Raw genomic sequence first — 25,393 nt, 5'->3', positions numbered from 1 at the left:
TCAGCTTTTTCCTCACAAAGTGCCACTTAACTCATGTAAAACTATGATAAATATTGACCACAGGTGCTATCCCACCAAACCAAGTTAGAATAATAAAAAAACAAAAACAAAATGCACTTTGAATTCAAGATTTTGTTTCTCAAATCCATGCAAAATATTCTAATTTTAAGTTCTCTACATACATTTTTTTTTGTTTTAGATCAGGTTCAGTTTTGATGTAGACCTAATCAGCTCTGATAAACCCTCAAAGTCTAGATTGAGTCTTAGTTTATTTCTAGTTTTAAACTGCCTAACCAGATTCACAGAGTTCGAGTCGTGTTTACTTCTCATGAGACATAAAACTAGTGTACTTCATTGGCTTTATGTAGTGATGTCATTATAAAGTGTTTTGGGTTATTCATCATTTTATACTCAACAATTTTAACTCATTTTGGTTAGTTTAGGTAAGAAATTAAACTTTCCACCTTGAACTTTCCTGCAATTGGCCTTGTTTGCAACATCATATGATTTTATCTGTTAGCCTTTGTACAAAACCAAATGATGTTGGTAGAAAAGTAGTTGGAGCAGGAGTAGTGGACTGGACTGACAAATGACTTTAAATCTGGATCTTGTGTTTAGAGATGGAGGAGGACCATCTTGGATAACTCTATAGGACAGCGCAGAGCCTCTCCAACAAACAGAGCAGCTTCTAGTGGTGGAGAGTGGAACTGACTGGACTGCTCTTAGACCGGAATGATTTTACAAAGAGGACCAGGCGATTTGACAAGGAAAAAAAAAATGTAATTGGACCAACAGGGCAGGCTGGACAAACTCAGAGTTATCCTACTCAGACTGGGTCACCTCAGAGTGGATTGTATTAAGTCAAGTCATAAATGCAAAAGAAAGTGTGTCATTTTTGCAGATTTTAAACATAAAGCGTAATTATTCATTATTAATTTTCAGTCTCCTTCAGGCAGCAGGAGACTGGGTCAGACTGGGCTAAAGCTTTAAAGTGACTCTGAGTTACTTCAGTTTGAGTTTGAACAAACTCCAAATTATGACAAACCTGCTTGTTTAGAAGTGAAGCTCCTTAAGCAGAGCTCCCGGCTCCATGCCTCATTCACTTGTTCCTTTCACTCCTTATGATCACAGTCTGATAGAACCACTGCTAGGAGGTCACCAGTGCACGCTTCTGTTCAGAGTGCCTGTTCTCCGTCTGGTCCTGCTCCTCTCCTGAGAGCTCCTCCCCTGAGAGCTCCTCTCCGTCCCCTGAGAGCTCCTCCAGGTCCTCGTCTCCCTCTGTGTTCTGCTCCTCAGTTCTGTCCCTGAGCGCCGTCAGGAGCAGCCGTAGCAGAGCGTTCTCGTGCCGTAGGCTGTCTGAGGTGTGGGTGAGCTGCTGTAGTCTCTGGACAGCCTGGCTCAGCTGGCGGCTTTTATCACGGTGCTGCTGCTCCAGACTGCGCCGCTCCTGTTGTAGCTCCTGGTTGTGGAGGTGCAGAGCGCGGGCGTCCTGGCTCAGTCTGTGGTGCTGCCTCCAGAGGTGAGCCAGCTGCTGGGACAGGCGCTCACATGCCCGGTGCAGCTGTCCCACCTCCTCCTGTAGGGCCTGCACCTGGGCCCGGAGCAGAGGCTCGGGGCCCCCCTCGCCCCCAGGGGCCCTGTGGGGGGGGCGTACAGAGTCTGAGTGCTTCAGGACGAAGCGCAGCAGGTTAGGCAGAGTGAGGGGCTGCTCCTCTGGGAACTTGACGCTCTGATGCTTCCTGAAAGAAAAACAAAACAGTCAGCACCTGCCACAGGAGGGCGCAAGGATGTGTCTGCAGTGGCAAGCCCCAACCCTGGGCTTAGAGGGAAGGGGACACATTTAAATTTACCTGTCGTCTGTACAAATGTCCCTGTAGTTGTTTTATCAGAAATAAATTGGTGACATTAAAAAAAAACTAACCTGAAAAGGCAAAAAAGGTTCCCCAATTGAAAGAGCAAAGTAGTGCTTCAGTTTAGCCCTGCTGTGTGATCAGTGATTAGACCTTAACACGAGCTTTAATGACACACTAGTCCACATGTGTTCTGACCTGTATCTGGGGAAGAGCAGGACGCTGGGCACTCGGTCCACCATCATCTCCCAGGGCAGGTCGTTCAGAGCCACGTTCACCCTGAGACACACAAGAGCTTGAATTATAGGTCTTATGGGGACATTTTATTCATTTCCTGGAGACTGATCTGAACCTGTCCCACACTTACTAAACCCTAATTTAACTTATTGTAACCCAGATGTGAACTTTAAACCATGTTGTTGTTGTCTAATAATGAAGGATTTACATCGTGGACCAGATTTCTGTCCCAATAAGAGCAGCAGATGATGAGTGTAGTGTGTGCAGACTGAGCAGAGTGTGTGTGTGACAAAGAGATAAATACCAGTTCACATCAGAGATCACAGGTACCTGTTGTATATAGCTGTACTTCTAAGTATAAAATACAGATTACTCTCATGGTAAAATCTACTGCAGGAATCAGTTGTAGAAGAAATCAAAAACTACTCAGAGAAGAAATGTATGCAACAGCAGGGGAGTGCAGTACCGTACCTGGCCACAGTGAGGGCACTGTGGGGCTGCAGCAGGCGGGCCAGTTGGATGAAGATGTGGTGGAGCACAGAGCAGAAGCCACACCACTGAGTGTAGTAGAGCAGCAGGACGTCCTGCAACACAGCACCAAACTGAGGTTAGTCCTGTTTTCACAACACTAAGACTGGTATTGGTCATGTTCTAGTCCTGGTTTAATTTAGTCCCAGTGAATGATTCACAGGAGAAATGTGAGAAACTCCACTGTCCAGGAAACAAAAGCACTGTGCAAACTAGTCAAGTCTGACACATACACACAACTACAGAGCAGCAAAAATAAAACTTGACTTTGAAGGCATGCAGGCGATATGCCTGCACCCAGAAATGTTACACACTGCTGTTTTACACTCTCATTTACAAAACATCTGAAATGGTTTCCAGTCATATTGTTTATTAACCAAAAATGGATAATGGAGAATGATTTCATTTTACAAACCCATTCCTAAAAACATTTAAACTGTTACATGGTGTTAGTCATGTGGCATAGGGTTACACACAGGGAGTGTCTTTTGCATAGCTCCAAAGCAGGTACCTGTTGCACGTCCAGCACCGTGTGGCTGAAGGAGGAGCTAGTCACCTCGGTGATCAGGGCTGGAGGAGAGCCTCCCTCCGTCTGTCCCACCAGGTATCTGTGCAGTCTATTGTAGGGGGCGCTGAAGTTCATGATGAAGCCCTCTGCAACACAACAGCACATCATCACAACATGTAAATGTCACCACAGTCACTGGGATGGAGCGGGCAGAGGGACTCGTGGTTATGCAAAAGAGACCTCTGACACACTGGACGAGGTGGAATAGGAAACACCTCCCGGCGAGGGGCTAGCACTAAAGTATTCTTTTTTGTTAGGATCCAGGATCTGTGCTATTGTGGTCTGGGGAGACAAGGTTGCCCCACACAGGACACCAATGGAGAAATAATAGCTAAATACAGAATGTTCTGGACACTCAAAGACACTTTACAGTGCATTATTCATTCACTACATACTGGTCATTGTTGTAGCCACAGCTGCCCTGGGGTAGGCTGATGAAAGTGAGGATGGCAACCTGTGCCATCGGCCCGTGTGACCACCACCAACACTCACACGCACCACATTCATACTAGGCAGTTTGGATAAAGTGCCTTGCCTAAGAACACAAGAACAGATGAGTGTGATTGTGCTGTACCGAGGTCCTGTGTGAGTGTGGCACGATGGATGGGCTGGAGAACATAGTGCACCTCGTCCTTCAGGTCAACAATGGCAGCAAACGAGCGCTCATGAGCTCCGGGCCCCTGAGGCTCCTGAGGCTCCTGAGGCACTGCACTGCTACTGTTGTGTGGGGCACCCAGCCTCACTGCCAGGGGCCAGTTGAGCTCCGCATCCAACAGGTAGAAGCGCAGGGTCTTATTGGTGAGACAACGCAGCCCAGTGAAGCCCACAGCTCCAGTGGCGGGGGCGGGAAGGGCTTCATTTTGTGGAGAGGCCTCATTTTGAGTGGCCTCTGTGGTAAGAGGAGCCTCTGTGGCAGGAGGGGCCTCTGTGGCAGTGTCCCTGAGGGGCGCAGTCCGGGAGCAGGCTCTGTACTGTCCCAGGGCACTGTAGTTTGTCAGGAGGCTGCAGCAGGACACATTGGAGGAGGGATGGAGGCAGCAGTGAGGCAGAGATGATGGGCCCACAGAGGGGACTGTGCAGACTGATGAGGTCCTGAGACCCGTCCCATCCAGGCACAGCTCACAAACAGCAGTGGACTGAGGCACAGGCACAGAGTGGCAGCATGCAGTGCCTCCACTAGGACAGGAGTGGTACCGCACTGCCATGTCTTCAACCTGAGGAAGAGAACACTACGGTCAGAGTAACTGTAACATACGTCAGTCCTCCTCGGAGTCAGGTGAACTGTTCAGAGTCAGAAACGGACTGGCCACTGGGCCTGCAATACAGTATAGCACTCCCTACAGGGGAGAGGAGGAACTGCAGCTCTGACCTGCTGTAGGAGAGCACTGGGCTGAGGGTCCAGAGGGTCATAAGGCAGGAACAGGAGCAGAGCGGGCCCTTTGAGAAGCTCCTCCTCCAGGAGGCGAGACTTGGTGCCAGGAGGCTGCAGCCATTGGAGGGCGGTCTCATAGTGTTGAAAGACCCAGCTGCAGATGACCTCAGAGGTGAAGTTGAGCTTAGATCGAGGAAAAACCTGTCAAACACAGACATATGAATATAGCTGACCTTTGTTATCTATGCCTCTTTAGACCACACCATGCACAACATTTACATCAAACACACATGTAACATGTCCACAAATGTGCTGCAGTGCCAATGTTACACCTGTATTTGGCGCTGTAACACTGACAAGTCTTATACACAGGACAGGTTCTTAAACAAGTTCCACTATGAGAGCCACATTGATTTTTCTCCTTTTTAAGCCAAAACCTCATTTAAAAAAATACTGTAATAAACAGTCTTTACAGATCCACTTGACATTTGACACATTCATATATTTTTCTAAATCTGACTTGGTTTGGTGGTATAGTGCCGGTGCTAAATATTAATAATAGTTTTACATCAAATACATACAAAAAATTAAATAAATAAAAAGTTTGTATCAGTGAGTGAGTGAGAAGAGACAATTTACACAGAATACCCACAAGGAAAGCATTTTTCGGATGGTTAAACGGTGATTTTACAAAATAAAAATTGTCATTTTTGTCAAAATCATAGTTTTTGTGTAATTTAGACAAGTTTTTGTCCCTTGTTTGCATTATATTATGTGGCCAGGTGACCTCTATGCACGTCATATCTAATGATGAAGATATAAAGTAAAAAAAATAATAGTAAAATTTGTTCAATGTTTTTTTCTGGTACTTAGTAATGAACAATAACATGCATTTATCATCCTTTTATATTGTGTTCATCGGGCCATAGACATAGTTTGGGGGTCCAGGACAAGAAGCCTTATATGGGCCCCTCCATTATAAATTAACAGGAAGAGGGATCAATTCTGGGTCCTTAGGCCCCAGGACAACAGACCCTTTTGTCCCCCGCTGTCGACTCCCCTGGTGTCCAGTATAAAGTGATGTTGCTCTAAACAGTAGAAACGACACAGTGGCCTTAGCATGCCTCACCAGTGACGAGTTGAACCTTCTGTGGAGGTAGACGCTGCCCTCCTCTGGCACGGGGAGCATCTGTGCCACATGTCTGCTGGTGACCACGCCGAAGCGCACAGCCCCACGGAAATCTGACACAAAACACACCCATAAGTGACCGCTCCTACCGACAAAACCAACGCTCTGTGAATATAAAATGTGGGAATCTTGAAAGATCATTCATCAAATTTAGTTAATGCCATTATTCTAATAAACTTTAACTATTACCATTTTCCCTTTTAATAAGGTTGATCCATGTTTTATCAGAACAGAAAAAGCTTTTTCTCTGCAACCCTATTTGTCACAGACTTTGAATGAAAAATAAATACATTTTTTAAAAGTGTGAGCTTTTAGCATGATCTAATTTTACTAATATGACACGTTTTGTGTTTCACTGATCATTAATGTCTTTGTCCTGTGTGTGAACGGAATGTTTTGTGCCCGTTTACTGTCATCACCCTGCCAATGGGACTACAGATGAAAATGAGCCTGTACGACTAACTCTGGCACATTTACATCTGTACTGACTGATGTTGAGTAACGTGCACTGTCCCATAGTTAATAAATAAACATTTTTAAAGAACAGCGCTGCCTCACCCCTGCGGAGGGCCTGCAGGGCGGAGCGCAGGTAGGTCAGGTACCCCGGTGGCTGTGGAGACGAATGGAACTGGAAGAAGCCCACCACCCGAGGCTGAGGACACAGTACAGCGGAGTTTACACTTATATATTCACATGTTCAGAGGTTTGAGTCCAGATCAGGAGAGAACGGTCCTACCTCATGATAAGACAGGAAGTCCCTCAGCACGGCCTCTGAGGGCAGGTATGTGAGCGGAGTGAGGACCCTCAGCACAAAGCTCTCCACGTACGGGGCCACAAACGGACCCTTGTACTCAATCGGCCCAAATCTGAAACAAAATATTAGCCTCGTCTGTAACAAGATCAGCCTTTGTAGTATGCGGTGTATATAAATGTAGCATTAGCAATAACAATGTGTAACTGTCCATTTTAATAACGGTCAAGACTTTGCAGAGACATGTGTTCCCCGTATCTGACCCTCCCTTCACTCAGTGCTACAGGTCACACAGTCAGGAGCTGCTGTTTTGATTTCCACACACTTGACTTAGGTACCATAGCGGCTGAGTGGTTAGTCTTCATGCCTGACAACAATAAGGTTCTGGCATCGACTCCCAGGTGACATGTGCAGAGTTTGGCTGTTTCTCACCGTTTTTTTTCCAGGACTTCTGGTTTTCCCTATCAACCCAAAACATGCACCATAGGTCAAATCCTATAGCTAAGATAGTCCTGACCAAGACTAGCTCAAGATGGGAGATGGGTCTGGAGATGGGTCCCTGGACACTGCAGCGCTCACTGCTTCTGAAGGATGGGTCAAATCCACCGGACAAATTTCCCTTGAGTGTTAGCAGATCATATTTCTGGATTCCTGAATATGTAACTGGAGCACAGTGATTGTGCTCTGGGTCTCAAACCTAACCACAGTGTTATAGTTTAAAAACGGTCCATGGCCGACCCACCTCCTGAAGAAGAGCTGGATGCTGGGGTACTGGTACAGACGCCGCTGTTTACGGCAGCGCCCATGGCTCCACCAACAGTTCACTGCCACAAACTGCACCTGCAGGGGGCGATAGAGAGGTGAGCTGGCCCACATCAGCAGGGAGCAGAGAACAGAGGGTACAAAGGGGGCACAGGGACAGTAAGGGGTACAGGCCAGATGACGTGGAGCGCACACACACACAGAGGGCGCAGAAAGCACAGGACAGGTGTACTATGATGATGGTCGTACCTGTTTGGCCAGCTTGTGTGCCACCAGCTGCAGCTCTTGCCGTGCAGCCATGGAGTGGGCACACCAGGGGGCGTAGAGGAAGAGCAGGGACACGTCTGCCACACTCCTCAGACGCTCCACCTGAGACACACACACACATATTTTGAAAAAAAAAAAAAAAATGTTAGTGGAGTTTGTTTTTCTTGGCTACATAAGTCCATACATCTTACTTCATATATTTGATGTCTTCAGTATGTATATAAAATGGAGAAAATACACAATGCAATATATTGTACTTTATTTTCACTGTAAAACTAAGAACAGCCCTGCCAAGAAATTAGGAAACAACCGCTCTTAATTTTTCTATACTTCATCATATTGGGAACAAAGTATGTGAGGTTTGTGACAGATAATGTGTTTGCATGGATCACAAACATCTGTAGAAAATGTGAGAGAGAAAACTTCAGGAAGAGCAGGTTTTAAACAGCTCCAATAGAGGTTGAATTTTTCTGTATAATCAAACAGCATCTCTTTTGCAATTTGCCAACTGACCCACAAATATGTTAACTTTACTCAACAGAAATGTTTGATTTTCAACAAAAAGGTGAGAGTGACCAACTGAAAAACTGTTGGCTAATGCTGGCTAGTTTGTGACTGTAATTTTATGTGAGAGACTTCTTTAAGAGTACAACTGAACTCACCTGTTGTGGTATGTATTTAAAAAAAGCTCTGATTAAAGTCTCACAGCTTCAGACAGTGCAGGGCCCACAGTTAGCGTCACACCCCCGCAGAATGTGGATGACATCAGCTGCAAATTATCATTACTTTGCCAGCAATACTTTATGTCCTGCTGACATTAAAAATATTGACACTGTGACTAAATTCAACAGGTTCTAGCCATGTTATGTCTGTGTGTATTTCTAATGTGGAGCGCAGTACTAGCCATGCACTTAACGGTTAACGAGTCCTCACCTGATCGATCTGTCCCAGGTACAGGTCCACCACAGGAGCCTCGGGGGAGAAGAAGCGCACTGGGGGCCGGGCCGGGGCCACCACGTTCTTGGCACGGCTGAAACCACAGACAACAAATTCTATGGGAAACACTGAAGTATAGGCTCATTAGTCTAAGATTATGAGGGCACAAATGATTTTTATTTGAATCATTTAATCTAATTCAATTTGTGGAGTATAAATGTCACTTACTGCCCGTATTTAATGTTTAAGGAGTCATTTTGGACCAGTGCAGTCTCTTTTATAAGTTTATGATAATGTCTTCAGCAACAAAGTCCAATTTTGTTATGTCATTTGGGACTGAAAAAGCTGGTACTAATTCTGATACTATAATCTTAAAGTTACTGCTGAAATTAGATAAAATAACACAGAACAGATCCAAGTGTGTTATGTAGCTGTTATTTATGTCTCAAGTAACGACAGAACAGCTTTGTATAAATACAAATTCAAAAATTAAAAAGTGCAAATGTCTTCAGTACCAGCGCTTGACACCTGATACCAGTGTTGTTTTTAGACTATACAACTATTATTACTCCTGTTTTAATGGCAAACCCTGTACTTTTTCATATGGCTGTGAGAAATGCACATTTTGATTAAATGCAATTTTTGATTATCAATCAATTAACAACTTGCAAAGGTGGCAGTTTTTCCATTTCTTCCACAAACAACAAAATCTCCAGTCTTATTCTGCATAAAAACAGCTCACCCTGTAGTTTAGATCTATTCAAATATGTTCTGAAATGTGATTCTTGTTTTAGTTTGTCAGTTCAGATTTCACTTTTTAGTCAATAATTCTAGACGTGCTTAAAATACGAACTTTGAGCAAAGAACAAATCGTTAAGCCCTGATTTAGACTTCAAAAATACAGTATAACATGACGATAATCTTAGAATTTCTTTCTCTCCAACTGGTTCAAGAACATTCTATGGAGTACACCAAACACAGGAGCTATGATGTACAACATTACAAATACAACGTTTATTGTTTAAGACACAAAGTTCTTAAAAATGATATAGTTCGTTTAATGTAGTCTTTTTAAACATTTACTCTCAATACTTAACTTCACCCCACACATATTTATTACTCTTTGACCTTGTTATGGGCCTATCGTTGCATCAAAGCGCCTTTGTTCACAGACAATCGCAATGCACCTTATTGTGATTATGAAAAACATTAAGTAGAAAGGAAACTGACTCGGCCAAAGTTGTGGTTGGGACACATTTGCATTGCAGGACATCTGTTAATCTAGCAACCTCCTCACGAGACACAGAGTTACACGTCCACGGTCCTAATGCCCAAAACAACGCCCCAGAAGACTTGAACCTGCCCCCAACTTATGTACAACTAGATAAACATGATGTGTCCTGCTTATTTGGTGTGTTAGCTGTGGGAAATAATGCTTTAGGACCAGCTAAACCTGTCCAGTGACACCCAAGCCGAAGGTGAGCTTAAAGGTCCTGTATTACACTAAATGTGTTCTTGTGAGCTGCTAGCCATGCTATAATGATGTTACCTCCTCAAAAACATACTGGAGTTGTGTTTTGTTTCATTCACACATGTTTTAGCAATCCTGGTTTATTAGTCTGTCTATATCTCCAAAGCTCAAAATGCTCCGTTCCACCTTGTGATGTCATGAAGTGGTACTTTTCAAGTTAACAGCTACTTTTTACCTTTAGTTCAGTAGAGATTGCCAATTCCATGGCTAAAATGATCCGAGTGATTCTAGTGAAGGTGTATGGGGTTTAAAAACACAGTGGAGCACTTCTTGTATTACCACATGATGACATCACAAGGTGGAACAGGGTGTTTTCTGTTTTGAGAGAATAAGTCAGCCTAAATATGCAGGGTTTGTGGGTTAAACATGTTTGAAATGAAGTGAAATGACATAAAACAAAACTCCAGGTATGTTTTTGATGAGGAAACATGAGTAAATAGTGTAAAATAGGCCCTTTAAGTCCTCTGAGCTTAAAGCCTATAGTCCCAGTCTGACACTTTACCGCTGCTCTGGGGGTGCACTCTAGCCTCCCCTTTACCTGCATGTGAACTTGACAGCCAGGATGAGCAGCACACCGAGCAGGATCGCCCCGCACAGCACCTCGGGTCTCCGGGCCATTAGGAACACGACCTGCCGGAGAGACTGCCGAACCCGCACCCGGCGCAGCATTACCGCCTCTGGTCCGCTCTCCGTCCCATTTATACAGCCCTCCCGGCGGCTCTCTACGCGGCCATTTGCCTGCCGGGGGAGGGTTGAGTACCTGGGCAGCCACACACGAAGCTAACGGGGATTGGGCATGACTGCGTGGAGCGGAGAAGGCTGTGAAACGCGGCCGGATCAGACCAACCTTTCTTCCCCACGTCGACTTTCCACTTCCGCAACAATGACGCCGGGGACTGGGGGCAATGTGTCGCGTTCGTAAAAGCGAAGGCATCAAGCCGGAAATGCTAGCATTGTTTCAAACTCATTTTACAAAAGAAAATATATTTTGGATTGACTATAATTAAGGTAAAATAAACTCTTATCACGTGTACGTTTTAGAAAGCCACTTTCGTCATGATTTCGTTTAGCTTTTTTTTTTTTTTTTAACCACGGCCCCTTGCTGAAGCCAACGTTGCCGTGACAACTACTGAACACAAGATGGCGGTCTCGTTTAAAAGTTAATAATTATGCCACATTTGCGAAACTCAGTAAAATGTAATGCCATGTCCAACCATTCAAATACATAGAGGCTCCTTTATTTATAAAAGTATTGATTTTAACATTTGAAAAGAAATAAAAGTGTGCAACAGTGCAATTAACAATGCAAAAAAAGACAACATTAGAAAGTGCATCTTTAAGATTAACGATGGCATTTTTCACGTGAAACCTTTCTGGCAGAAGGTCGACCTCCAGCCTCTTTCATGGTTGTTATCACTTTGCCTGGAATGTCCTACAGTTTATAAACACAGACAGCACTTTAGATGGTTAGATGACATTTTCTTGGACAACTCAAAAATGAGAAGAGGTATTTCCGTTAACAGAAAAAGCAGACATTTTAACTGAGAAAAGTATTAAGTCAGTCATACAAGCATTGGTTTATCTAATTTAGAGCATTGTCCATTAGTTTGGTCATTGGCCTCCAAAAAAAATCTTAATAAAATTGAACTGACACAGAACTGCTGGACTGACTTTGAACTGCTCCATGAGCGAAGGTGACGCTCACCAGACTGACAGAACAGAATGAGCTGGCTCAGTCTGTAAGAAAAGGTCTCTGTTTACAGAGCCTGTATGTCTTTACAATCAGCTGATCAACATGGTACCAGACCAGACACTTAGCTCTGATGCTCTGCCTTTACCTAAAACCAATGCTTTTAAGAAATCCCTATTATACAGAGCTGTGTCCAGTTGGAATAATCTGCCTCCATATTTAATACACATTAAAAAGGAGGACCTTTTTAAAAAGAAATTAAGACAAAAATAGTACTTAACAAAGAAACTGCAATTCAATGTTAAAATATTTCAGGTGAGACATGTGTAAATTGAAATTGTAAATTGCTGAACATTTATATGTGGCAATGTTTGTTAAAAAAAAAAAATTAAATAATTTTTCCTAACAGAATGTCTGTGAAATGAACATTTGTTTTGTAAAGTTGTAATGTTTAAATGTAATCGTGTAAATGTGTTTTATGTGGACTCCACAAAGAATAGTTACTGCTGCGGTAAAAATGAAAGGGGACCCAAAATGAAAACTAAAGAACACCTCTATCTTTCATGTATTCAATTAAAGGGGTTTTTAAGGCTAATAGTTGGTTTGGTGCCGTCACCTGCTCGTCTCCATGGAGATCAATACATTTTATGCCATATCACGTAACTTTTCAGGCAAAAACCTAACATCTCCATGCATAGATTGGTTATAGAAGGTTTCAGACTCTTCCTCAGAACTGACTGTGAACACATTCAATTAAAAACTTTAACATGGCATCAACAGAATTCAGGCAACTGTGTATCTCCACAACAGGAGACATGCACAATGCAATAACCGACAAAGTCCATGATTTTAAAATTATACATTTTAGTCATTGAACTGACTAAGAGAAGTGGACCTCTGTGGGTCATTTTTCATACCAAGCCAGAGGCCTTAGGGAAAGGCCAACAGTGCCACAGCACGGTCCTCCAGGCAACATGTGAATCAACTGCTCAGAGCCACAGTCAGATAAGCGTTTGCCCTGTCACCATTAGTGCACCCATGGGGCTGCTCTCAGGTGCGTGTGCACACTGCTCACACAGCGTTTGTGTCGGGGTGCAGGAGGCGCCGCACCATCCGGTCCATGTTAAGGATGGGGCTGAAGTACAGGCCCCAGTAGAACAGACAGCTGCAGAGGAAATGAGGGGTGATGGGCCACAGCAGCACCAGGAACAGACCCTGAGAGAGCAGCTCCCAAAGGTGGTTCCACAGGTCCCCAGGCACGGCCCTGCCACACACACAAACGCACACAAACACACACACATTACATTATCACCTTTTATTGTCATTTTAAAAATCATTCAAAATGTCCTGAAGTAATAGTTGTACCTGATGCCGGCTCTGGCCCACAGCCTCCAGAGGGCGCCTACGTCCAGCACAGATAGCTGCATGGCATTGACTATGATGAAGCGAGAGGTCCAGTAGTGCACGGACAGCCAGTCACAGGCGAACTCTGCCATCAGCTGGTACGGCAGGAGCGCGTACTTCACCAGGAACTCCGCCCACTGCCTCCTACTGGGCTCCACCTGAACCACAACAACAGTGTGAAGACACCACCACATGGAAACTCACACATTTACAAAAGGTAATTTCACCAGCACCAGGATCCATCATACAATTACCCATACCACAGAGTGTGCAGAATATTTTGTGACTTCAACCTGCCCCTCCAGTCTTTACCTGTGAGTAAGTGAGCCCACTCTCCTCCGGCTGGTCCCTGGGAGCCATGGCCGGACAGCAGGTGTGCAGGAAAGGCAGGAACATGTTGGAGTATTCAAACAGGTACAAGTAGAGCAGTGTGAGCCGAGGAGAGCGCTTCAGTGAGTACAGCAGGAACAGAGACATGCCTGGGTACGCCGCCTGCACAACAGCAAACGTAAACAAGTTCAGTACTTCAGACTCAACGGCAGCAACAACTATAATTTGATTAAATGTCACAATGAAATTATTGAAAAATTTGGACTTTCACAGGGTATAATGAAAACAGAACACCATCAAACAAGAAGTCCTCAGTTTTAAAAGGTGCATTAAGTTCTGGTGAAGGGTCCGTGACTTGCTCAACTCATGGAAATGCGTGTTAGTGTGTTGGTAGTGTTATTGCTTTGCCTGGAATGTTCCACAGTAAGGCCCATTGTCATAGCAATCAACAATTCAAAGCAAAATATTATATTATTTGAATGGTCAACCATTCTCATAATGGCACCTTATAACAGGAACCCCATGAATAGCCAAAAAATATTTAGGAGTCACCAGTATGTCTCTGTGACGACAGCGATATTTGATTCTATTCTGTGGAACCATCAGGAAAAACAACATGTTCTCCATGGAGAAAAGAAGGTTCTATTTCTTCCATATTGACCACAAGGTGGCGTTCATCTGGGATTCATAGAACTGCTGTTACTTTTGTTTTAAATCCTCAACCTACAAAACTGCAAAACTTGGGAATCGTCATGGAGATGAGCTTGTGACACCACCAACTATTTTTTGGTCATTAAAACAGCTCTAACTGAATGAATGAAAGATTCATGAGTTACTATGGAACATTCTAGGCAAAGTAGTAACATTTTTATGTGACAAGCAAGTAAAGGTACAAAGCACAATGCTGCCCTGTGATTGGTCCAATCTCCTCACCTTATACTCCCACAGATTCTGTGGTGGTTTGACTCCCAGAGTTCTGACTTTATCCAGTTCAGCCAAAACAGTGCGTCTGTGAGCTGGGTTTTGGATACTGTAGGGAGGAGTCAGCAGCTCCTCCTCCCCCAACATCAGGAGGAGCCTGGACAGAACACAGTCACATCTCCAGTCACAGAGGACACACAGAGGACACACAGAGGACACACAGAGGACACAGAGGACACACAGAGGACACACAGAGGACGCACAGAGGACGCACAGAGGACGCACAGTCACATCACATCCCCAGTCACAGAGGACACACAGAGGACGCACAGAGGACGCACAGAGGACGCACAGAGGAGGCACAAAGGAGGCACAAAGGAGGCACAAAGGAGGCACAAAGGACACACAGAGGACACACAGAGGACGCACAGAGGAGGCACAGAGGACACACAGTCACATCACATCTCCAGTCACAGAGGACACACAGAGGACACACAGAGGACGCACAGAGGACGCACAGAGGACGCACAGAGGACGCACAGAGGACGCACAGAGGACGCACAGAGGACACACAGAGGACACACAGAGGACGCACAGAGGACACACAGAGGAGGCACAGAGGAGGCACAGAGGAGGCACAGAGGACACACAGTCACATCACATCTCCAGTCACAGAGGACACACAGAGGACACACAGAGGACACACAGAGGAGGCACAGAGGAGGCACAGAGGACACACAGAGGACACACAGAGGACACACAGAGGACACACAGAGGACGCACAGAGGACGCACAGAGGAGGCACAGAGGACACACAGAGGACACACAGAGGACACACAGAGGACACAGGAGCTTTTGTACCTTCCGTTGACGTTCTCCTGCAGGAAAGGTTCCATGTAGAGGTGAGCCCACGGCCCCAGGCTCTGCAGCCAGGTCAGGACCTCCTGAGGGCTCCAGTGGGATACGGGTTTAGAGAGCAGGAGGTCTGAGGGCTCCACTGCTCCCATGCTCCAGTGATACCCCAACACCAGCACCTGCACAGCACAAGCAACCAGCAAACACTCAGACAACACTTTTAAACATCAGGAGCAAAAACAGACTCAAATCCCAGACTTAATATTCACACACTGTCCTACAGGGCTGCAAGATTCATCACAATCAAATCAACACGGCTATTTGAATGGGCACAAATCTCAAAAGCTGCAATTTTTGAAGTAGTTCTCCACAAATAATATCTCCTGTTTTATTCTGCACAAAAACTGCTAACCCTGTAGTTTAGAACTGTACAAACATGTTCTGAAATGTGATTCTTGTTTTAGTTTGTCAGATCAGATTTGTCAGATCTTTTTGTCAATTCCACTGCGCACGTTTAAAATATGAACTTTTGAACAGAATCTAATTATAACAACATAAATCGCAAATCTAATCACAGTCACAATGTTTGCCAGAAAAATCACTTTTGATATTTTTCATAACATGTTCAGACCGACTCTCTTATCCTCCCCTTATCTTCAGATTACGGTTTTATTGTCCGTACACGTGTGAGGAATGAACAAAGAGCTTGAATCCTTCGCATAGACAGACCCAATTACGTATGTCTCGAAGCTGCAAGGTTAGAGAGCCTGCCACCTGCTCGTCTCCATGGAGATGTTACTGCTTTGCCTGGAATGTTCCACTAATAGCATTAAACTTGTCTCCATGGAAACAAGCAGCTCACAGTAAGAATGCATGTTTTTTCAAGGTATTTTTAGCAATAATAATAAAAAAAGTAATTGGATAAATCTGAGTTTAGTGTACGGCATCAGGATTCTACTGGGAACATCCAGCAGCTCGTCTCTGTAATAGACGGATATGTTTAATGCCATACTAGTCAAAACTCTAGGCAACGCAGTGATGTGTTACCATGGTGACAAGCAAACGGCAGAAACATTTGCACTTACATAGGGCACCTTTAAATTGCACAAATCCCCATTGTGATTTAACAGAAAAAGAGTGGAAGAGAAAGTACAGAACTGCAGTAGACACAAAGGCACAAAATGAAAACGTGTTGGGCGGGGATGTCAAAAAGAGATGGACAAATATATCCTTTGGCCGATATTTTGACTTTTGCATACCTTCTATCAGCCTTAAATCTGCAGTACAAGCCGATATTTTGTTTTGGGTCAATTTGGTGCCTCAAAAATGCACACAAAGCTTCATATTACCACTTTAATATGAAGAGAAAACAGCTGAAAATGTAACTACACAGTTCTCTAATGAGCTTGTGGTAAAACATGGCTGTCGGTGAGATTGTGGTGAATTTAAATGACAAACTTTGAGCAAAATCATCAAAATCTGCCTTACACATCGGCAGAGCTTATCGGCCGTCAGTTGCTCTGGATTCTAAATAATTGGCATCAGTGTTGGCCATGAAAAGTCCATATCAGTCGATCTCTAATGTCAATATTATTTGGTTAATCAATAATGGTGATTATTCAGGTGACAATATAATCAGAAGAACTAAACAAATAATAATAGTAGAGTAGAGTTGAAGGCTTTGGAAAAAATATTCAAAGGTGATTTTTGGACAAGTGTTGTGATTGCAGTCTATATTTAAATGATAGTATTTTGTTGAAAGTTTTAAATTTAAAATGCACTCAGAAGGAAAAAAAAAAACAATCTGAATTGGTCAATGGTCACATTTTTATATAGCGCTTTTTCTTTCTAAAGCGCTTTGCATCAAGGAACCACTCATTCACACCAGTTTAAACAGACACGGCAGCATTCAGCACTTTTTTTATGTCGAGAGCAGGATTCAAACCGCCAACCTTCAGATCAGTGGTCGAACACTACCAACTGAGGTACTGTCACCATAATTAGACAAACTAATACAAAAATCACATTTCAAAACAGCCTTGTAGAGATCTAAACTACAGGGTTAGCCATTTTTATGCAGAATAAGACAGGAGATTTAGTTGTTTGTGGAAGAAATCATGGGAGTTAAAAAAAACAACATAGTCTTTGCAATTTCCTATTTGCGACTGTGAATCAGATGCGATTTCGATTAGACTGAGGTTAATATCGCAGCCCTAATTGTGAGAATCGTAAGACGCTCTGTCACTCAAGTTCGACTTTAATTTATGCTTTATTTTAACACAGTCTGATCAGAAAGAACTGACTGAGCTGAACTACAACAGGTGCTGTTAAACAAGTCCCTCTCAAATAACATTACAGTCACAAGCTAGCGACCATAAGCCAACCATTTTTCAGGTCGTCTCGCATTAGGTTGTGCTTGCCAACATGTGCATTGTGTCACCGTGGTAACTGCTGAACACTCTGCAAAAGACATATACTGACGACCCCCCCAGCATGATGTCACTGCAAACTATCAATAATCGTGAATAATCGTTATATCGTGATATTTCCTCTCACAATAATCATAACGCTATCATCTGATATTGTGACAGCTCTACTTTTGGGAGAGATCTGTTAGGTGACTGTGACATGGGGTAACATAGGTGCCACGTGGAGGGCCAGAGAACACTGATCCCTCTGCCACACGGACTCGACAAATATTATCAACCACTCTCAGCGTCCAAACACACACACCCATACACACAAACACGAGCAGATACAGACACACACACACATAAACAAACATTTGGAGTCTGAAGAACATCTCTAATCTAAAGTTTTAGAGCACAGGCATCTGATATCAAGCTAAAAGTCTAGAATATGCCATCAACAACAACCACGGAGAAGAATTTTCTTTTTTTTTTAGCATGTAATTACTTATTCAGGTCATCATATACCACAGACCCTTTCAACTGATGCCAAAAGCCAGAATGGAAGTTAAAAGAAGTGGAAAATAATGCAATTTCAATGGACAAGTTAGGATTAGCTACACATTGTCAAAATTTAAAAAAAAAAAAAAAGATCAAGGTTTTGGCAAATGAGACCCAGATGCATGTGAGTGTTATCAGAGCTTGGTTTGAAAACATTTACGTATTTAATGTAATTTAACTTAATGTGTAATAATCTCATACTAAATAAACAAATTAAGTGTTCGGCCATTTTAGGCTATAATTATTAATTAAAAATGAACTGTTTGGAAGACAAGATTTTTATTCTCATTTCCATAAACATACCCCCCAGATACGAAACAGACATGTTCAAATCAAATATAGCTTTTACTGGTAACAATGTTGATTTATTCTTAATTACTAAAAGCACTGGACATGATGGTTAAGTTGTTAATGGTTAAGGTTAAGGTTAAAGTGCACTTTATTGTCCCCGTGGGGAAATATGTCCTCTGTATTTGACCCATCCAGTTAAATCCAGTTAGTTTAAAACTAAACGGACTCTATCTGATCTGAATCATCACTACCTAAACCCCAGCACCTGCAGCCAATCATTAGTCAGTGCTGGTGCAGCCTCTGCAGCTCAGTGAGTGAATCCTGGAGGTTCTGAGCTTTCACATGTGGTGTGGCCTGTCCATTTACTGGGGATGAGAAAAACTAGTGGCCTCCATCTGCAGGTTATGGTACTGGCAGTAAGACTGACTGTAAGAGCACAGCTTACAAAAAATTCCTTTAATTGTTATGACAACAGTGCCAAGTTTCCATCGCTGTGAAAGTAGAGGAGCAGTCGTTCTCACTAAAATCCTTACTTAAAGTGTGGGATCAGACTTACAGCCACCACTGTGAGAGCAGTGAGGACTCCAGAGAAGAAGAAGCCTGCTCCTTTGTTCTCCGCTCTCCTGGGCTGGTCCTTGCTGTTCCCATATCTGCACAAAGCACAGGACAGAACACCTTAGAACACTGTCTCTATGCCCATGCCTGTGCTGAGCTCCATGAGCATGTCAGGGGAACCAACCTTTGAAAGGCCAGCATAGAGTGTCTTATCAGGGGGTCAGCCTCCACCTCAGCCTTCCTGCTCCGCACAGTGTCACCAAACAACTTCTCTGTGGCATCTCTGAAAAAAAAAAAAAGGATTCAAATATCATAAGTGATTTTTGTTTTTCCCGACCTTATCTTTTTAATGCACTTTTCAAACTTAATAAATTGGTCCTTTTCTCACAAAAAGATAGTACTGGCAGGTTTAACATCCGTGAAAGAACTGCTGGCCTTTCACAGGCAAACAGCCAAAAATTTGACTCCTAGTCACTGGATCAATACCTTTCATTTTATCATTAACATGACATGAAATTAACAGTAGCTAAAATGCATGGAGCCAAAATAAAAACTCTCATTATGGAGTAAAGCCTGATTATAACTGGATAAACTCAAATAAGCAAAGTCCAACTTACAATAAGTGAAACTGAAAGATAAACTAAATAACTGTATGGGGGCTTCAGATTTCCAAAAAAAACAAAAAACTAGTAGGATGTCACCATGAGCCTGAGATTTGGGAGTTTTTTTTTTTTTTTTTTTTTGTAGAGGTTGATGGGAGGTAGAGGTTTTGTTATCTTGATTTTGTTGTCATACAAATAAAAAATTGATTGCAAAAAAATAAATGATTTATTTCAAGATTAAATTTGAATCAAATCGAAAGCCAATCATTTTAAATTGTCAATGATCATCTTGAGTCTTTATAATGGAGAGGTCTACAGTCAGTCCTCAAGAAGCATGTGGTTTGGAGCAGACAAAGAGGAGGAAAACATTTATTTTTATTATTTTTGTTTTAAATGCCACAGACTCAGTGTCTGTCTCTGTTATGTTTATGAAATTAAGAATGCTGGGGGTTTTTTTTTTGTTTTTTTAAATAGAGAAATAATATTGAATTGAAGATTTTGCACAATAAGGAATACTTTTTGTCATATTATCCAGGCCTACAGAGGTCATAATATTGCAGTTATAGACTTATTGCACAACTCTTCTAAACACAAATGTAGATCACATATAAATCCAATATTGATACTTTGCAGCTGATGTCATCAACATTTCCTGGTCAGTGAAGCTTTGATTCCGTCTCAAATAACATTAATGCTACAGTCTCAACCTACCATTAGCCGACAGTCATTAAGCAAATACTTAACCACGACCACAAACGCCTGTATTGATCACAGGTCCATGAAAATGTGCTGTTTAAATCTTTTTTGTATTATTTGCCATCTCTAAAAGCATCTTTAAGTACATTTGTGTGTAAATAGATTCTCTCTGACACCCCAGCTCTCTGTAATAAACACCAGCATTATCTCCAGGTCAGACCTGAGCAGGATGTTGATCTTGGGGAAGCCCACCCACTTCTCACGACACTCGGGACACTCGTTCTTCTTAGAAGAGTGCCACCACATGGCCAGGCAGGGTCGGCACACGCTGTGGCCACAGGTCAGTGTGGTGGGGTCCAGCAGGATGTTGTAGCAGCAGTGACACGACAGCTCGCTCTCAGAGATGTGACCACTCAAAGGCTCCATATCAGGAGCACCCAGGGGCCTGTCTATCAGCTCCTCCAAGGCAAACTCATCTGTCTCTGTCAGCATGTCTGCAAACACAACAAGACGGGGTGAGAAAGGCAGGATAGTGTGAGAAACACTTCACATTTATCAGTGTCATTATTCTAGTACATCAAAAGAATAATGAATGACCGGATTCCCTCATATATCATTAAGCAGCTTCATTAAAGGGCACTTGGCAGCTTTTCAGGTTTTTCTAATTCTGATTTCATTTGGTGGGATAGTACCTGTGGTCTGTATATATCATAGTTTTACATTGGTTTAGGGGCAGTTTGTAGGAAAAACTTTAAGGAGTAAAGTACAAAAATATAAAAAGTAGCAGTGAGTCCAAAAACAGAAAAGGTTATGAAAATGACATCACAACATTCAAAATCTTTACTCACTATTGACACTATATGAGTGTCAATGGTGAGTAAAAACATTTTCTCCTGTAAAAGCTCACAACATGTCTAAAATGTGAAAGAGCTGCTACAGCTTAATAACAAATATAAAACTCTACAACTCTGCTAAATATTTAGTTTGTGCCTAAAAATCTAAAACAACAAATTCAAGTCAACAGTAGAAAACCAGTAAACAGTTAAACAAAACAGGGAGACTGCAGACTACAGCACATTTATCACTGATACAGACTTTGGGTCAAACAAAGATGAACTGAACCTGTCTCTCCTTAAATAACATGTTTCCCATGTGTTGAGGAAAATAATTGTTGAGGCTAAAAACTTAAATTATAGCCAAAAAATAAAACAACAAACACACATTTTGTCAGTTATGGCCTATAGTTCTGCATCAGTCAGAATGTTGAGTATTTTTCAGATAAAGTGATGTCAATGCATAAACTCCATTGATACAGTTATGACAGCTATTTTCAGCTTTAAAAATATTTTTATGCTATTTTGCCCAGGTCTACAGAAGTTGTGAATATCGCTGTAATAAATTCATTGCACAACTCTTTTAAACACAACTGTAGATCACATATAAATCCAACATTGATACTATGATGTCATCAACATTCCCTGGGGATGTGATGCTAACTGTGGCACTGCTCTGTCTGAAGAGCTGTTACCCAAGTTTAGAATTTGAGCTTTATTTTAACAATCTGGCCAGAAAGAATTTATTTAATTGGAACTACAACAGGTAATTAGTCACGCTCACTTTTTTATGTTGAAAATCAAACACCTAAACAGGACCACAAACTCTTGTATTGATCACAGGCTCCTGAAAATGTGCTGTTTAAATCAATTTTGTATTTTTTTTTACTATCTTTAAATTCTTTTAGCTGTGTTTGCAAATGTTTGCATTGTGTCATCATGGTAACTGCTCAACATTCTGCCATAGACACACATGCAGAATACCACCAGTGAGCTGTCACTGCAAAGTATCAATATCTCTGCCTATGTGATCAACACTGAAAACTCCATCCAAGGTGCAGAGACAATTTGCACACAAGGAAGGCACTTTTCTAACAGATTAAACCTTCTTTTCACAAAATAAAGATGACAGTTATTTTTATTCAAATCACAAGTATTATGAGTTTTGGCGCTTGTTAACTTGGTTGCTAGGCAACAGTTATGGAATTAACTCTATGTATGCCATATCTGCTGTCCATGTCCAACCAACCACATGTAGTCAATTTGTCACCTAAAAATCTAGAAAAAAGCAGACAAAATGTATTGTTTTAATCAAGTTAATATAATGTTAACTTGTTTCAGTGAAATTAATAATAATAATAATGGCTTACACTTGTAATGCGCTTTTCAAAGCCTCTCAAAGCGCTACACTATAGTCATTATTCATTCATTTCCACACTTGGTGATGGCCATGTGCCCTGGGGCAGACTGACAGAAGCGAGGCTGCCAATCTGCGCCATCAGCCCCTCCCGACCACCACCTATCATTCGCACACACACCACTTTCATACTAGGCAATGTAGGTGAAGTGTCTTGCCTAAGGACACAACTACAGAACTTGGTCCGAGCAGGACTCGATCCTCCGACTTTCGGGTAACCACTGAGCCACTGTAGTAGTATAACCTTTCATGTTCACTTTAAATCATCACTAAACTACGTCTTTCTACTTTCTGCTTATACTGTCTATCTGCAGATTTCAAATAAAATTTGGGGAATTTGTCCTTTTAAATTCTGGTGATAATTGGTCGAGTAGTCCATTGTCATTGGCCATTGTAGTGGTCAGTAGCTATTTCAGTTACATTTAAATCGATTTTTGAGTTTTCTACCATGTTATAAACATTGTTCACTCAACAAAAACAGAGGTGAAGAAGTTTTAGATGTCATCCATGTATGTTTGATTAATCTCTCTCTCCTGGGCTGTAAGATTCTGTACAATGCTCCGCCCACAAGCCGACATCACCCATGCTCCCACAGGACAATTCTCCTAAACTGTACACACCAACTTGTCAAACATTATGCGATATGCAGCAGTTTCATTAGTGGGATGAGTACAGATTGTGTTATGATAGCGCTGTGAAGGGGGAGTAACTTAGCACCGAGAGCAAAGGGAGGAAGCAGCAAAAACAAAAGTGAAACTTATAAAACATCATACAGCATTTTCGAAATAAAAGGTAACATGGTGATCTAAATGTGCGAGCAATTAATACCCCATAGAAGCAAAAGACTTTAAGGTATCCCGTTGTTCAGTGAAATGATGTAACTTAAACCCGTCTCCATGGAAACGCAGGTGTCTGTCTCGTGCTCCAGGTGAGGAGGTTGGAGACAGATGGAGCTCGCAATGAAGACACTCGTTCTTTAAGGTACTCAGTTCTCAATTTTGTAAGTAAATGCTTGTATTTTAAACTATTTATAGGCTGAAATGTTCCAAGTAGTGGTGTGTTTATGAAGTAGCCGTTACCTTACACAGTAGTTACACAGATTAGAGGAGGTTTGAGCTGGTCTGTAGAAGGTTAAACTCCAAACACTTGAGAAGTTCCAGACTAATGAGGCGCTGATTAGCATGCGCTGTGAGCTAGCAGACGGTTAGCTGTTGGCTAATCGGCTTCTCCTGATTGACGTAGCTGAAAACAAAACGCAAACGAACATTTTATCTTTATGTCACAACGTTCAGGCTGTGTCTAGTCTCCGTGACGGCTGGACATGTTACGTTCTGACCGGAGCTAACCGTGCAGCCCCGGAGCATCTGCGGGGACAGCGGGGACAGCGGTGAGAGGATGCCGGGGAAGGTGTGCGTACCTAGGTCCATGTCAGCAGCCGAGCCGTGGGACTCTCACGCCGATGCTACGTCCGTGTGCCGCGGCTCATCTCACCAGGGGCCGCTCAGCTTCATTAGGCTCAAAACTAAAAGAGAAAGATGCTGTCGTCATGACTCGGAGCCGAGCTGTTGTGGAATGTCCCACGCACCTACCCACACAGAGCGTCACACTGCCCCGGCACAGGAGGCAGCAGGCACTCGTGAACCCGCCTATGTGGCTCTGGAAGGCGGCTCCAGACCAAAGTTCAGCCCTCTGTGAGATGACCTACAGCCGACACGTTGGCCCGGGCCCCTGAGCGACACCTGCGTGTGCTGAATAAGCGCTGCAGTAATTAAATACACTTTTTGAAAGCAATTCTTGCTAAATCTTAAAACATAACGTCAAAGACAGCATTACAGCAGCATTAAAATCATTTTAAAATGCAGTCTTAATGTTAAAGGGTACGGTTCAAATGGCTTTCTATAGCCCATTCTTTGAAGGCTATATATTTTCTAATATATATACTTATATTTATTTTAAATATATTTTTATAAGTGCAGACATCGGGCTAAAATATGGGTAGCGACAGCCACTTTTTACTTGAATAGTAAATAATCTATCCTTTAGAGAGAGAAGGGGTGGGGCTGACCTCTCTGCTTTCTCACTAGAGGGCGGTATTCCGTTTGTCATACAAACCTCGGTCCTCAGTGGCCGTGCTGAGCAGAGGAAGAAGGGCCTGGTGAGTGGTGGAGGGGGTTCGACAAGAACCGTCCGATCGGGCCAGCTCCTGCTCCTGCTCCTGCCCATCCAGGCCTCCAGAGCCCACACAAAGCCGACCATGGACCCCTTCGGCCGGTTTGGTGGCTCCTCGCTGTACGAGGTGAGCCTCTCTCTCCTGTCTCTAGTGCTCTAGTCCAGACCGACCGACTCACCAGCTCAGCTGCTGCCAGCTAGGCTACTGTAGCAGGCAAATATGTGACAGCTGAAAGTTCAAAGCAAAAATGTGATAACACTCCGCGGTAAAATAATTGTAAATGTGCTGGGGTCGTCTGGGCTAAAGGCTACATTGTGTGCTTCACGTTTGTTAAAGGTGTACTGTGTAACTTTGTGGTGGGGGGTTCACCTCCTACAGTTTCCATGCAGATGTTATTGCTTTTCCTGGAATGTTCCACTGTATGTCATTGTACTTATCTATCTCACAGTTATTCAGTTACAGGTGTGTTGCTGCTAAACATATAGGAAAATCGTGCATTCTTACTGTGAGCTGCTTGTCTCCATGGAAATAGTTGAGTTTAATGCCTTTCTGTGTAACATTCCAGACAAAGAAATAATATCTCCATGGAAACAAGGTGCCGAACCCTCCCCCAGAGCAGTTACACAGTGTACCTTTAAAGCCCCACTGTTCCACATTCCTGTCGGCGGG

The 25,393-nt window shown here is 43.0% G+C and overlaps 4 protein-coding genes across 5 annotated transcripts in view; 1 reads left to right on the top strand and 3 right to left on the bottom strand.

The window, feature by feature from the left end:
• The window catches only part of LOC117376602 (bifunctional apoptosis regulator-like), a 131,058-nt gene extending 106,775 nt beyond the window's left edge, over positions 1–24,283 (bottom strand). Inside the window, exon 1 of the mRNA XM_033973115.2 lies at positions 23,972–24,283. Coding sequence (XP_033829006.2) covers positions 23,972–23,981 — 10 coding nt within the window. The 5' untranslated portion in view covers positions 23,982–24,283. The remainder of the gene's footprint in view (positions 1–23,971) is intronic.
• On the bottom strand, positions 297–10,874 carry LOC117372186 (thioredoxin domain-containing protein 11-like). The gene is made up of 13 exons (XM_033967956.2): positions 10,530–10,874; positions 8,458–8,554; positions 7,507–7,626; positions 7,238–7,335; positions 6,481–6,610; positions 6,303–6,396; positions 5,685–5,797; positions 4,553–4,756; positions 3,758–4,397; positions 3,127–3,269; positions 2,559–2,671; positions 2,049–2,129; positions 297–1,739 (listed from the first exon to the last, which is right to left on the bottom strand). The coding sequence occupies exons 1-13, from the start codon at positions 10,658–10,660 to the stop codon at positions 1,148–1,150; spliced, it is 2,556 nt and encodes an 851-aa protein (XP_033823847.1). The 5' UTR covers positions 10,661–10,874; the 3' UTR covers positions 297–1,147.
• LOC117379271 (bifunctional apoptosis regulator-like) lies at positions 11,201–24,061 on the bottom strand. 2 transcript variants are annotated; one of them, XM_055225431.1, is made up of 10 exons: positions 23,972–24,047; positions 23,634–23,796; positions 20,525–20,798; positions 19,191–19,289; positions 19,008–19,101; positions 15,198–15,370; positions 14,349–14,493; positions 13,398–13,577; positions 13,047–13,243; positions 12,527–12,945 (listed from the first exon to the last, which is right to left on the bottom strand). In XM_055225431.1, exons 3-10 carry the CDS (start codon positions 20,794–20,796, stop codon positions 12,753–12,755), a joined length of 1,353 nt encoding a protein of 450 aa, XP_055081406.1. In that variant the 5' UTR covers positions 20,797–20,798; positions 23,634–23,796; positions 23,972–24,047; the 3' UTR covers positions 12,527–12,752. The 2 variants fall into 2 exon arrangements, with proteins under 2 accessions (XP_033831849.1, XP_055081406.1); XM_033975958.2 differs by lacking the exon at positions 23,634–23,796 and having other exon boundaries at positions 11,201–12,945; positions 23,972–24,061.
• The window catches only part of LOC117371773 (zinc finger protein 850-like), a 25,149-nt gene continuing 23,735 nt past the window's right edge, over positions 23,980–25,393 (top strand). Inside the window, exons 1-2 of the mRNA XM_055225906.1 lie at positions 23,980–24,245; positions 24,598–24,850. Coding sequence (XP_055081881.1) covers positions 23,980–24,245; positions 24,598–24,850 — 519 coding nt within the window. The remainder of the gene's footprint in view (positions 24,246–24,597; positions 24,851–25,393) is intronic.

The sequence above is a fragment of the Periophthalmus magnuspinnatus genome, chromosome 1 (genome assembly GCF_009829125.3).
Source record: "Periophthalmus magnuspinnatus isolate fPerMag1 chromosome 1, fPerMag1.2.pri, whole genome shotgun sequence".
Classification (NCBI taxonomy): Eukaryota; Metazoa; Chordata; class Actinopteri; order Gobiiformes; family Gobiidae; genus Periophthalmus; species Periophthalmus magnuspinnatus.
The sequence above is the reverse complement of the archived record's forward strand: the minus strand, read 5'-3'. Positions and strand labels throughout refer to the sequence as shown.

What these genes read in the sequence shown, in the direction of transcription:
- LOC117379271 (XM_033975958.2), bottom strand. An exon ending in TCTATGCTGGCCTTTCAAAG is followed by an intron (nt 19,102 to 19,190) that starts GTTGGTTCCCCT and finishes TGCTTTGTGCAG; the next exon opens with ATATGGGAACAGCAAGGACC. An exon ending in GTGGGCTCACTTACTCACAG is followed by an intron (nt 13,244 to 13,397) that starts GTAAAGACTGGA and finishes GTTGTGGTTCAG; the next exon opens with GTGGAGCCCAGTAGGAGGCA.
- LOC117372186 (XM_033967956.2), bottom strand. Translation starts at nt 10,660, where the DNA reads ATGCTGCGCCGGGTGCGGGTTCGGCAGTCTCTCCGGCAGGTCGTGTTC. An exon ending in ACCTGGGACAGATCGATCAG is followed by an intron (nt 7,627 to 8,457) that starts GTGAGGACTCGT and finishes TGTGTGTCTCAG; the next exon opens with GTGGAGCGTCTGAGGAGTGT. An exon ending in CCTGCAGGCCCTCCGCAGGG is followed by an intron (nt 5,798 to 6,302) that starts GTGAGGCAGCGC and finishes GTTTTGTGTCAG; the next exon opens with ATTTCCGTGGGGCTGTGCGC.